Below are 14,822 nucleotides of genomic sequence, written 5' to 3'. Positions count from 1 at the left end.
GTGTCAGCATAGACGACGCATCCCTCGCCACCGCTCTGGCCGAGACGGGTGCGGCTCGCACGGGCGAGCAAGGTCAGGTGGCGTGGGCTAGAGGCGCTGGTGGCAGTGTGCCCATCGCTACAGGCAATCAACCTGTCCCCCTACGTGGTCACCAAGGACAGAGAGATGGTCGCCCTGGCTGCGGCGGCGATGCTCAGGGAGCTGGTGCTAGACAAATGCTTGGCCGTGATGAATGTTGGGCTGGCGAAGGTGGCTGTGGGGTGCCCAGGGCTGGAGAGGCTCAGCATCAAGTGGTGTTGCGAGATCTCCGACATTGGTGTTGAGCTGCTTGCCAAGAAGTGCCACGAGCTGCGGAGTGTCACATCTCCTAGCTGAAGGTACCACCACAATCTCAATTGTGGTTTGGTCTATTTGGTTGGCAACAGGAGGTGTAGGAATGATATTGAGGCTGCTTGGATTGATTCAATTGAAACAAACATGTTGCGGAGGAGCAGCAAAAAACCCAAGAAATGGCTCAAGTAATCGAAGGGCAGAGCAACGAGCTTTCGTGATTTTGTGTTGTTCTATCATGTGTGATTTGACTAGAATGATTGGGAAAGGTTGCATTGTTTGTACTATGCTGTTTCCTTTAGAAATTATGAATCTTCTTATGGTTTGGGTTAGTTCATTTGCGAGCATTCGATGCATTTTGCCTCTGTAAATGGAATGAGCTGGAAAGGCCAAGCCTTTGTGTATTTCCTTGTTGATGCAGTGTTTCGTTAAAAATTGTATGTTAAGGAAACACACACAATTTTTATGGAAATTTCAGCTTGACACAATGCGGTTAACATTTCTCTAATCTGTAAATGCTAAGCACATTGACATTGCTTGGCTCAGTGTTTTCTTCTTCGGAAGATCCTTTTGGATTTGAGCAAGAAAGAAATGCTTACATGATGCAGTGAATCATATTCCCTGTTTGGGATTTACTATGGTAATTATGCATTTAGGCTTGAGTTGTTAAAAAATTAAAATTCAGTGGTAATTACTCAGGTTGACTTAGATTCTATCTGGAAATTTGATGCACCATAGACTAAATCACTTAACTAGCTTACGGTTCACTTGCCCATTTGTTCCTGCTATCTGGTTTGCAATATATACATAATGGGATTCGGGAATTCTGATGCTTCTGAAAATCCAAGAATGCTAAGATTTACTTTCTCCTTGTTTCGCAGGTGAGCAATGAATCCCTTAAATCACTCTCCACTCTTGAGAAGCTAGAGGACCTCGCAATGGTTGGCTGCTTGTTTATAGATGATGAAGGCCTAGAACTGCTGAGCACCGCAGGCAACTCACTGAAGGTAAATAAACTTCCAGGGATTCAAATCTTGTATGGACTCGTTACGTACACTGCGACGCCGTCTTATCTTTCAAACTATGATACTCATGAAATTTTTTGTTCAGAATATAAAGAATATCTTGTCAATATGAGTGACTAAAGTTATACGAGGTGACGAGCTAGCGTAGCGCTCGGCGGCAGCATCAGAAGCAAACAGCAATTTCTTGTCAATACGGGTGCAGTTGATTTCATTGACATATTAATCTAGGTATAATTGTGTACGGTACGAAACGTTCGAATATAATAAGTCCAGCAACATTGTACCAGTAATATTGGCTATTTCGGACAACTGATTCATGCGAATATATAGTTTCCCCTACTTCTACTGGTTCGACTTTGGTACACATACATGGATGGTTGATGGGCAATATTGCTTCTTCCATCTTGTACGCTTGGAGAACTCATTAAACTTCCTTAGAACAACTCATCTCTAAAAAGAAAAAAAAAAAAGCTCTTAGAACAGCTAACAACAAAATGGGAAAATGTTGAGAAAAGATAGATTTCCTGCATAGTTGAAAGTCTGTATGTAGAATACAATGCAGTAGTGTAAGGGTCTTCCTTGGTGGGCATGATCAAAACCGTAGCTTACATATATAACCTGATTTAAATTCATCGATCTTACTAAGTCGAGGAGCTGCAAGATAGGATCCTTCATGCCGTTGCGCTATGTGTGTGCTCTCCGAAGGCCTTCAGCTGTGTCCTTCCCTCTGAGTAAGTCCGAAGCTCTCTTAACACCGAATGCAGCTGGAAGTGATAGGCGAGATTTCCTATGTGTCCTTCCATGATGATACGGGGATGTTGGATGTTAGCCTAATCTTGGTAGTTTTTTCATTAATAATTGCATCACAGGAAAGCAACAGAAGCTACCAATGGAAAGCAACAGAAGCTACCAATGGAAAACAAAAGGGAAATTTGTCTACATAGCACTAAAAGAGTGTTGTTTGGTCTCCAACACACCACACTCATCGATTTTGTATGTCAAACACTACAAAAATGTGGCTTGGTCTACAGAACACTGCAGCGAATAAAATATTCATTTTTAGCTAATGAGGAGAGAGAATACTTTGAAAATGACACAAATGCCCTTGTCTCTCTCATTAGCATCTCACCTCTCTCTCCTCAGTTCGTTGATATCGTAGCATGGGCGAAACCGGAGGGGAAGCTCTTGGCGGCGGCTCAGAGTCAGACGGCGCGGTGGAGAGAGGGTCGGGCGGTGGCCCTGCACTGCCCGACACGTTCATCACAAGTCACCGCCGGTCCTCGCCGCGCCATTACCGTCATTCTCAGCCCCAGTGGAAAACGCCACCGCGGCAATTGGTCGTTCTTGCATCCGGTGAAGTTATTTCTCCTCTCTTTTTGCCATGAGCATCTCCATTACCTCACCCGCCTTTTGCCCCACTCGATTACAGTAGGACACCAGGCATCTTGTTCAGCGCCAATGCGCATGCAACGCCGCCGGCCCTCTCCATCGTACGGTCGATCCGCGGTGTCTCCAGCTGATTTCCCTTTGCAAACAGCCGCTCGGGTCCACCGCCGCCCAGCCGCCTCGACGCCGCTCCATCAGATTCGCCACCTTCCCGAGCTCCACGGTGACCCATTGATGTCGACGCCGTCACCCTCTTCTCGTGTGCCTGCCCCAGCGAGCTTGCACCATAAAGACCTCGCAACCGGCATGCACGAAGAGAGGGCGGGGAAAGCCGGTCGGGGCGGAGGGATCTCTGGCGATGGCTTGATGCGCGAGCGACGGGCAGAAGGACATGCAGGCGCGACTGGGACGATGTGCGCACAGGCGGGCGGAGGGCGTGGTGGCATGGGCCAGCGGCGTGACGCCTGCGGCACACTCGGTGGCAGCGCGCACGCGAGCGGCAGTGCAGGCGAAGCAGCGGTACGGTGGCAGCTGCGCGCGGGAATGGCGCGTGCGAGCGGCAGCCTAGCGCCATGGCGGGTTTGACTCGGCGCCGGGTGGGTCGACGCGCATGAGCAGCGTGGCCGAGCAGGACGACTCGGATGACAATGAGGAGAAGTGCAACAATGATTTTTTACTCACCTTATGAATATTTTATTCGTTGTAGTGTCTTATACCAAACCACGTTTTTGTAGTGTATGGCAAAAAAAATCAACGAGTGTGATGTGTTGGAGATCAAACAACACTCTTTTAGTGCACTATATACAAATTTCTCAAAACAAAATTAGTTAATTGTGAAAATGTTTTTTTTTGACTTCAAATATGATAAATTATTAGTACAAAAGAAACAAAGAACAATATAGTAGTTTGCCACTGGAGAGTTATAATTTTAGAGAATAGTACCACTTGGAAAACAAAATTAGTTAATTGTGAAGTCCGGCAGCAGGCACCGCCCGGGGAGTAGACAGAAATTTGGGTAGGCAACCGCCATCAGTTACCTCAAAATGTTGAATCCAGTTTCCTCAAAATGTTCAACCGAGTCTTGAAAAATTGGGCCAATTTGGGCCAAATGGAAGAAAGCCGGGCTGCTGGACTCCTCTCTCAGGCCCCGCCCCCTTCCATGTTCCAAACCCTACAAGTTTGACGGAGAGCGAGGCGGCGGCCGTTTCCTCCTCTGGTAGGTTCAATCTCTTTACGCCCGGCCGTTCCGGGGATCGTTGCCCAGGGGGCGCTAGGGTCGGCGGCGCGGAGGGGAGCACGGCCTTTCCACATGGTAATTTTCGTTTCTCTCGGATCTATGCCTTCTTTCGTTTGACTCGCGGCTCACGTTGCTCGTCGGAGCGCAGAGGGAACATGCTGATGGCGCTCTTACTACAGCAGTCAGAATCGCGCAATTGTCCACCAAACAGCGTAGTGGGGATTACCGAATACTTGCGCCCAAAAAACTGGAACTAGTGTCGAGAGCCTTGCAGCGGGATCAGACTCTTCTGGAAGTAGCCGGTTCCTCTACTCGAATACTCAAGCTCTATTTATAGGGTCGTTTATGGCATATGCTAAGATTTGGTGAAATTTTGTTGGACTTATGTTTAGCTCTGTCCTTGAGAGGAGCAAGGAGGAAGACATCTCTGGTCGTTCACGGCGTACTAGACTCAAAATACACCTTATATGAAGTAAGGGGATGAAATAGTGTTTGACGTGTTATGTGTATACTAGGGGAACTGAAACTGGAACTGCGATGATAAGCTCTTGTGATTTTAGCATTGTTCTGTGCTTGATTTTGGATGCTCTGGCAATTTTTTACTTTCGATCACGAATGTAGTAATGTACTGCATGCAGGTTTGTTGATCTTGATCCAATTAAAATAGAACTGGAGATGGAAAAAATAGTTTGTACACAGTGTTTTGGGCGCAAGTGTTTGGTAACCCCCACTATGTTTGTTGGACAATTGTGCGATTCTATCATCTTATAAAGGCTAAAGCAAGTTTTTACTTTTTAGGATGAAATGATGCTTTAGTACATTGGCTGTGTAATTGTAGCTAGAGTAATGTTAGAATGAGTCCACATTGAAAATAATGCATGCCATCTTTAACATTACTTAAGAACGCTATAATATTCATCTGATAACCGTGATACTTGGTTACTGTGTAATATATAATTTATTTCCTGTTGTCGTTTCATGCATATTATCGATATATGCTTATTTAATTATTCCTATAGCTTCTGGTTATTTGACAATTCGATGGTTCTATTTTCATTTTTGATGCATGAATATAGGGAGTGCCCCCCTCCACCCCCACCCCCCCCCCCCCAAAAAAAAAACTAAAAAGCTGGGTATGCAAGACGACAAAGTTATAGTTATTGCTATTTATTTATATTCAATTTCTGCAGGCTACGCCACTTATAGCAGGACTTGCAGTTGCAGCAGCTGCGCTTGCCGGTAGATATAGCATCCAAGCTTGGCAAGCTTATAAGGCAAGGCCTATAGTTCCAAGGATGCGCAGATTCTATGAAGGTGGTTTTCAATCTACGATGACCCGAAGAGAAGCTGCTTTAATCCTTGGTGTCAGGTGCACATTACATAAAACATACATAATATCAATGCCACAGTTATCATTTTTTATGTTTCTCTTGCATATAAATAGTGATTTCTCTAGTGCCCTTTAAATTATGTTAAGCTGGCTGCTGCTCATCGTTTGGGTTTATGAATGGCAAGGGTTGAGTGAAAGAAACATTACAAACAGAAGGATCTTATGCAGATCCCGTCTGGCTACGTGCTATCTGCCATCTCTCTTGCTTAGGGTTCATCCATGTAATACGTTAATTAGGTCTTATTCTTAAATCATAATCCTACCCCATTTGTATGAAAAAGGTGCGCCCCCCACATTTCTAGAGATCTAATCACATAATATATTATGCATACGGATATCTCATGAGGACCCCACGTGGCATGCTGGGACAGAGTACAGTATACATAGCGTCTCTCTCTTACCGCCATCGCCACAGTGAAACGTGGGTTAGATTGTCACTAGTGGCCTTTTGCATATAAAGTTTAAACACCCACAATTGCAACCTATCAGGTAATTGTCTGAGTATCGAGTGGTGGAGCTGCTCCCTTTGTCGTCGGTCATAATGTAAACAACTACAAGCATGCGGTGTTAGGGAATTGGGGATACATAGCTTCCGAGTAACTATATCTGTCTTTTCATGATTTCTCATTCCTAGCTAATTAAATGTAGGTACCAGTTAAAATATTACCTGGCAAATTCAGTCTGTCCTCGCAACAATTGTTTTGTTTGTTTTCCACTTTACCAAAAGAAAGATACTGTGTTTTTAATCAAATATACGAAAGGTTTTAAATGTTCCATCAGCTGTACTGCATGCCAACATACTGAATTAGATATCACGTTAGCTCTTCCAAATTAAACAGAGTTTACATATGTACATGTCTGATCAGTTATTCTTGCTTTGCTAGTAGTGTCACTGCTTTGTGATTCAACAAATTTTCATTCTTACCTATATAATTCACAATGTTCACCTAGACGCTAGACGCTAGACAGACGGTCACCCCGTGACTAGCGTCTAATCGTGACTAATCGTCGTCTAGACGCTAGATAGACGGCCCTCGACTAGCGTCTAGTCGTTGTCTAGATGCGCTAGACAACCGTCTGCGCGAACAATGATAATTGAACAACATTTCATTTTTACATTATAATTTATGACATGTGGTGTTCTCTGCCTAAATTAAGCACCCCTCTATTTTCGTTGATGCTTCCAGGGAAACTGCCAATGCAGAGAAGGTCAAAGAGGCGCACAAAAGGGTCATGGTCGCCAATCATCCGGATGCGGGTGGAAGTCATTACCTAGCTTCAAAGATTAATGAGGCAAAGGATGTAATGACGGGGAAAACAAAAGGAGCTGGGTCAGCCTTTTGATTGGAGAATTGTGCTCTCACTGAAAGGATAAATTTTGTACCTCCAGACTCAGGCATTAGAAGATAGAAATCTTGGTGTGTTGTGAAAAATTCTGGACAAAGAATATTGGGCCTTTTTGGAGTAGGTTATTCACTATTTAATAATAATCAAGTCTCAATTGTGCCCCTTGTATGTAGTAACTGATTTCAATACATGGTGAAGGTGCCGTTTGCCAATTCTATTTGATGGTTACATTGCAACATGCTTCTTCCATTAGTAACAGTCTTATGTCGTCGGATCATCTTCGTCTTTCGTGCTGTTGAGTCTCCTGTTGAATTTTTGGAGTGAAACTTGGCATGCCAATGTTCCACAGCATTATCTCAGAGTAGGAGCAATCGGAAGGGATGCCGTTGAACTTGCTTTTTCATCTTGGTCGCTCACCGCTTGTCGTACAAGCTGGATGAAGTTGTGAGTAGCCCCTGCTTGAAGCTAGAATTCATCGTAGGTGAGGTGCCTTTGTTTGAAGCTAGAATTCGTCGCTGGAGGTTGAAGCTAGAATTGGAATTGAATTTGTTTGAATGGAGATGATACTCTTGGCGGTTAGTTTATATAACGAGTCAAGGGCGGAGAGTGGAGGTTAAGTTATACATACATCTCAGAAAGTTGTATATCTTATAAATAATTATATACTATTTTTTAAGATGTATATATTTCTTTATAAGTGAAATATATATTAATTTCTGATATATATATATACACACACATCTATGACCTAAGGTATAAAATAGCTATTCTCTATCGCCACTATCTCCCTTGATCGACCTTGCAAGAGCTTTCTTCTTCTCACCTCCATAATGTTCATCTTGCAACTTGCATCTTGCTTTAGTCATCAAAATTCTCCTCCTTTATCAATAATCTCCTAAAAAGGTTATATGCACATGTTGAACTCAAAGGGAAAAAAATTAGAGCACATGTGAGAGAGCTTCACAAATTATGATACAATTAAAAGGATACCAATTATATGGATATCACTATAAATGAATGATACCAATCAAAATATTTAAGCATTGCATACCTCTGAGGACATATTAATTACTCCATGAGACTACAAGAGATACAACTTAGAACACATGTTAGTCTCAAAATCACAACCTATAGAATATACTCTCCTAAAAGTATACATACAAGTGTTGAATACTTGTGAGATATATGCACTTGTTATTTATAACAATAGCGATTTATCCTATAGATTAGATCATAGCACATGAAAGATACCAATTGTAAAAACTAGTGCTATAAAATGAACCTACAACTAATAAACTATGTAAGTTACTCATGGGTTAGAGATAAACATAAGCAACCTACCATATAAAAACCTACACTAAGCATTGTAATAAATTGAAATAAGCATATACAATCCTAGACAAGGCAAATAAGCTAGAAGAAAAAAAAAATACATGAACATAAGTCTAGCTACCATTTACTTTTTTTTACCTTTGGAAGGGGATTTTGGTATATGATGATCATGATTTTCATCAATGCACCCATCTTGTACACTTGGTTTATTTACTTGAACCTTCACTTCATCATGTGAGCTAAGTCTCTAAATCCCTATAGCCGTATTGGGCTTTAAGTCTTTTTTTAAATCCAAACCGATTGGGGCTCCTTCATATTGGTGATGACTTCCTTAGGCACCCAAATGGGTTAGTTCCACCTCCAATCATTTCTCCTAACTATGTGTGCAACCACCTTACCATTGTCCTTCTTTTTGAGCTTGTAGTGGTTGCTCTTGGTCTCAATCGTGTATTTAGGCTTGGTGTAGATGTTGGAGGTCTTGCTGCAGAGGTTCGCCATCTTCTTCTCTTTAGTCTTATTTTTCACTTGTTTGTATTGGAAGTATTTATGACCTTCCTGATGGTATTTGAAGCATGTCATGGTGGACCCCTCCGTAACCTTCTTCACTATGAAAACATGGTTATCTTGAGGAGATTGGATATATCCTTTGCCCTTTAAACTCGCCAAGTTCTTCTTGAGCTTCTCCACTTCTTTCTTAAGCTCATCATTATCTTGTGTAATGAGGTTGTTAGATAATTCTACAACAACATTCTCAACACAAATCTCATTGCAAAAAGATGTGCTGGATAAAGCAATTAAATCATCACAAGAAAGAAGTATTTACCTTAGGATTAAAATTAAATAGAAAGATATATTGCTTCAAATAAACCTTAGTTTGAGATTCAATACACTCAAATTTAGCCTTAAGCTCATCATGCTCATTGTTTAGCAAATTGAATTTGCTCAATAATTGTTCATAATTAAAATCAAAGTTAGCATGAATGTCATTAAGTGCATTGAATTTATTGAGCTCTTTTGATTGTTTCTTAAGGGTCCTTTGTTGCTCATTGATCAAATGAAGGAGTTCATCATAGGAAGGAGAATTCTCATCGGATTTATCATCACTTACATCGCTATCCATACCTTTGGCTATAAAATACTTGTGAGATGACTTGCATGTGATGACTTGTGTGATGACGATCGCGAGGAAGAGTTTTTCTTGGAGGGGAGGATGGTGAAGCTTTTATCACTTGAGCTTGACTCTTCATCGTTGCTCACTCATCTCCCTATGCTAGCAAGTGCTTTGACTCTTCCCCTTATCTCTCTCTTTTTGATCTTGGTCTTCTTCTCCTTCTTGATGTGATCAATTGTGTTGACCAAGTCTTTAATGGAGATAGGATGATCAACCTTGGCATTGATCCTCTTTATGTTCTTCGTTCTTCTCTAACTTTGTGAAGAGCTTGGCCATCTTAGGATCATTTTTTCATCACTTGATGTGCTTTGATCATCCTCTTCATAGCTTTCTTTATCTTGATCACCATCATCTTTGCTTGAGTTTGACTCTTGCTCTTATCTCCTCATCTTTGCTTTCATGTGTTGGTATTGAGATTGATTGCTTGTGAGAGCAAGATTCTTGGTGTCAGATGAGTAAGAAGCTTCCACCCTATGTTCATTGTCATCTCATGGTCGGTGATCTTACCGAGCACTTGACTTGGAGTCATCTTTTGATGTCATTGTTATCGTAGATGATGGAGACTATCAACTTGTACTTTGGAAGAAGAACTTGAACTATTCTTCTCACCGCTTGATCATCTTCAATAAGCGTCAAACCTAACCCATTGATCACATTAACAAGAGTATTCAAATGTGAGTACATATCATTAGCACTTTTTTTGGGGTAATTGCTTGATGCCATTGAGCTTAGTAACAAGCATATGATATTTCCCATTGCCTAGATCTTTTGTGCCTTCATGTATTTAAATGAGACTATTCCAAATATCATGTGCATTGATGAGAGAATAAACACGATTAAATGCATCAACACATATAGATGATAAAAGGATACTATTTACCAATGCATCTAATTGTCTCTCCTTGTTGGTGATGCGAGATTTTATTCATTCCTTAGTGACTCTCTAAACATCCAACCCTTCGACTTGCAAATAATAAGATATTAGAATTTTCCACTGAGGAAAGTTTGTGCCATCGAAAAGTAGAGCACAATGAGAATCCATCTAAACCCCGAATGTCACAACTCACTAGGTGATGAAGCCTAACCGATCACAATGAGACTAAGACTCAATGTCACTTGAATTGATAAAATCTTGTGAAAGGTGTGAAGCTCTAACACAAATTGAAGAGCTAGATGTGAGCCCTAGCTCTGGTACCAATTGAAGGGATCATTGACGTCCTAAGAGGGGATGAATTAGGACACTTAGAATCCATTCAGCTCTAAAAACTACACAAGATAAACCTATATTACTTTCTATCTAAATGTGCTCTAAGTTTATTCTACCGATCAAAACACTTACAACTTATCTAAGAAGGGAAATTGCAAGAATGTAAATCCGGAAACGTAAATAAGGTAGAGAGAGCAAACTTGGTACAAGAGATTTTTATCCCATGGTATCGATGGCATGAATTTCACCCCTAGTTCACGTTGGAGCTCCACAAAGGATATGCTCCCGGTCGGCACCTGGTTACGGCTCTTGAGCCCCAAGTCACAAAGAGAAGTCTTTCACCCGGATGAGCCACCAAGCCACCAAGGCGCGATCTCACCGCTAGCCTCTCTTCTGGTTTCTTACACCGTGATCACTTCGGAGCTTGAGCCACCAAGGAAAGGGTCTCCGTGTCCTCGTATACACTTCTCGTCGCCGCTCCACACCAAGTCAGATGGTCAACAAGTTTGCCGGTGAGTCACCAATACTCCAAGGTGCCGATATACCACTTGGTACATGGTTGAATCAGTCATTGATCCACTCTTTAGGGAGCAATCACCTAGCAACATTCTCTCTAGGACTATAAGCACTCAACACTCTAATCTTGTGCTTAATCACCTTGGATAATCACTTTAAGAACTTTGGTAGCTTGGATGTCTTCTCAAGTGTGTATGAGCTTCCTCTAGACTCCAGCAGCATGCCACCCCTTCGAATGACTGAGTGGAGGGGTACTTATAGCGTCAAACCTGTGCACTAGCCGTTAACCCAACGACTCAGAAAAGTTGTTAACACCAGATAATCCAGTGAAAATAATAGTACTAACACCGGATCATCCGATGAGTACACTCTCAAAAACTAGCTGTTGAAACCTTACTCAAGACTATGTGAACATCAGATACTTCAGTGTACACTTCATCTCCATCATCGGACTATCCAGTGAGTTATCCTGAGCCATCCGAGTCAACTGCATCATCTCTGTGTAAATTGCTTCAGTGTTAGCATTCGGTGCACATCACTTCATCACCGTACTATCCGATATCTTGAATTTCGTTCTGCCTTTTTTACACTATTCATTTTCCGGTCTATTGTCTGGTGTAGACTTGCTTCATCACCGTACCTTCTGGCGTGTTGATCTTCGATCTTCCACGGCTGTAACCTTCTCTAGTAGAAATATTCCGGTGTATATCTTCCTCTGATCATCTGACTTTTTGGTGGGTTGTTCCATTCAGTCTTCTGGATAGAAACACTCTTATATTACTATATTTTGATCATCGGACTATCCGGTGAGGCTTAGCCTTTATTCTTCAGCATGACACACTTCTTTGGAAGAATTGCTCCAGTGAGCACACTTGCTGATCACCGGACCTTCCGGTGAGGTCTTCAGGTCTCTCTCCCTTTGCTAAATATGCTCTGGTAAGTTCAACACCTAGAGCACCGGACCATCCGGTGAGGCAAATCTTCCTAAGACTTCTCCATTTTAGTCTAGCTTTATCCCGATTGCGGTGATTTTTTCATGCATTGCATCCATGAGACCTACTAACATATATTCTTGACAAACATATTAGTCTCATTGATTATGTTATCATTAATCATCAAAATCACAATCATAGTCTAATAGGGTTATTTTCGCTACAGCACGCCTGTTAGGCTAAGGTGCACGCGTATGTACCCACAGTGACCGGAGAAGTGGCTGAGGCGGCCGAAGGGCAAGAACATAAGAAGCACTTGTGTGTGTATATATCTATTAAGATATATATATATATATATATCTACACTATTTTCTGAATACTTGTTAAAGAAGAAGTATGTACATCCAAAGTACCGAAAAGGCTTATACAAACGGCCTCGGGGGCTCTCATCTTAATTTGTCCTTGACGCTTCAATTTTACCATGCACACAAGTCCTTCAAGTTTTCCTTTTATTTTTGCCATCCTGAGATATTTAAGTTCCATCGGTTTGCACATATTTTGGTCTGTTGTGGTTAGATTCTTGATCTCTGGTCCGACTACTACATGCATTACTTATAAAATTATTTTTTGAGGCACTCAGAGATCATTTCTACAGTCGGTTCAAATAATAAATTGTCTGAGCAGCCTTTGCAGTTTCAGGCCACATGTGTAAACAAATTTCATAGGCAGCTGCTTATGATAGCCGCTTGTGCAAATGAGATGATTACCACAAACAATTTCTTATATAAATCGTATGTGTAAATGTTCATTTTTAGAGGTGGTTCCTTATGTGAACCGTCTTTGAAAATGAGATGATTACCACAAGCGGTTCACATAAAAAACTGTCTTTGAAAATATATATTTTAGAGGTATTTTTTTAATATGAATCACCTCTAACAATGGGGACAATTTCTAGAGGTGGTTCTTTATACGAACGTCTCTAGTAATGGGTTGTAAAAATTCATAATTTTTTTCATACGAAGTCAAATGAGGACAAACATTATATGAAAATTGTAGCCCTCGACGAGATCTACAACTTAGTAGTTGATTTTTTTTTTCATTTGAAGGTATTTAGATATCCAAATAATCATTTAACACATGTCAAATTATAAGAGAATGCCTATTCGCAAAGAACCTAGTCTTAAAAATTACCATTTAAGTGGTTAGTAACAAATCAAATTACAAGAGAAGGCTTGTTTGCAAAGAATCTAATTTATTTTACAAGCAACAGAAATGTAGAAGATTATTTACCTAAGATATTATAGTTTTCTCTCTAGATTTATATGCACATGTTCATCCTAGGCTTTCATTTGTATGTGATTCCTCTTTAAATGATTATTTGGATATCTAAATGATTTTAGATGGAAAAGTTTTCAACTACAAAGTTACCGATCTCATCGAGAGTTATAATTTTTATATAATGTTTGTCCTCATCTAACTTGTTATAAAAAAGTTATGAATTTTTGTAACTTGTTATAAGGAACTACCTCTAGTAATAGGTTGTAAAAATTCATAACTTTTTCATATGAAGTCTGATGTTGACAAACTTTATATGAAAATTGTAGTGCTCGATGAGATCTACAACTTTGTAGTTGAAAACTTTTTAATTTAAATTTATCTAGATGTTTAAAGAATCATTTGAAGTTTCAGATAGAAGAAATCAAAACGATTACATACGCTATTAGTACTGCTATTACTTCTATAGTGGTATGGTAAGTAAGATTCGTAGGAGCTTAGATGTTCTAGATTCGAGTGCTAAGAACTATATACATGGTATTTCGTGAAAAAAATCACGTGACTTGTGCCTTGCAACGGCGCGGCCGCAAGGGTGCTTGGTCGGGAAAAAAAAATCATTTTTCCAGGTAAAAAAATATTGATTTGAGGACTGATTATCACAGACGGTCTGCTTAAGAAACTACATGTGAAAATCTATTACCACAGCCGATTCCTTAAATGAACCATATGTGTTAATCATTTTCCACATACGGTTCCTTAAGTGAATCGTCTATAGTAATTTGTTTTCACAGTTGGTCTCTTTTGCGTATGTATAAATCATTTATTTTCACATACCTTCGATTAGAAGCAAGCGGCTAAATGCATGTACAAATGAGTTGCACCCACCTTAAAAATAGTTTTTTACAGTGATGGCCCACTAAAGTTCTCAATTGTCAAAATTCAAATCTTGTGTTGGTACACCATTGCTTAGTTTCTAAGGCTCGGATAGGAGTTGTGGACGGTTATGAAAATCTTATTGGTTGGAAATGCTTTTAGAAATTTTAGTGCTTGGCTATTGCTTTCCTTTTAGTCTAGGTTATGTGTTTTTAAATTACACAATAAGCATACCATGAACAACAGTTGTATGTATAATGAATTTATTTAAGCTTATTTTGATTTGGTAAACAAACTATGAGATTTTTTTACAACTACTTTTCTCTAGCAACTTAAAGAAATACAATACAAAAACCGCAAACCAACCTAAATTAAATGTTTTCCTGTTCGTCCCAAATATATGTACCAAGGTAATAAGCATACAACTACATGATCTATTTTTTTCAAAGGAAACTGGCAGGTGCTCTGCCTTTTCATTTTAGAAGGAAAAGAGTTCAGAAAGAGTACAAATTGGTTTATGAAAGGCAGCTCGAAAGTGCCCAGAGGAAGTTACATGAGAAACCTAAAGGGTATCTAAAGACAACATGATGTTGTACTTGAAACAAACCATTAGTTCTCTTGTTCGTCACCTATCGTTGCCATGCGCCAATTGGTAATGTCTTCCTTGGCTCTGAATGCCACCTTCTCGAAGTCTTCCTCACGCTTTCAAACACACATCTATCGTGTCCCTTCCAAATGTTCCACCAAGCGTACAGGATTTTCCCAGTTTTCACGTTGCGCTTCCTGCTTATTCCTTGCATC

General features: G+C 40.5%; 1 protein-coding gene across 1 annotated transcript; it reads left to right on the top strand.

Annotated features, from left to right (window-relative positions):
* Positions 1-3,895: 3,895 nt before the first annotated feature.
* On the top strand, positions 3,896-6,932 carry LOC133900833 (mitochondrial import inner membrane translocase subunit TIM14-3-like). The gene is made up of 3 exons (XM_062342085.1): positions 3,896-4,053; positions 5,169-5,347; positions 6,556-6,932. Exons 1-3 carry the CDS (start codon positions 4,051-4,053, stop codon positions 6,710-6,712), a joined length of 339 nt encoding a protein of 112 aa, XP_062198069.1. The 5' UTR covers positions 3,896-4,050; the 3' UTR covers positions 6,713-6,932.
* Positions 6,933-14,822: the final 7,890 nt, after the last annotated feature.

The sequence above is a fragment of the Phragmites australis genome, chromosome 19, assembly GCF_958298935.1.
Source record: "Phragmites australis chromosome 19, lpPhrAust1.1, whole genome shotgun sequence".
Lineage (NCBI taxonomy): Eukaryota > Viridiplantae > Streptophyta > Magnoliopsida > Poales > Poaceae > Phragmites > Phragmites australis.
Note: the sequence above shows the minus strand (reverse complement) of the source record. Positions and strands in the feature narration are given on the sequence as shown.

What these genes read in the sequence shown, in the direction of transcription:
- LOC133900833 (XM_062342085.1), top strand. An exon ending in GCTTTAATCCTTGGTGTCAG is followed by an intron (nt 5,348 to 6,555) that starts GTGCACATTACA and finishes TGATGCTTCCAG; the next exon opens with GGAAACTGCCAATGCAGAGA.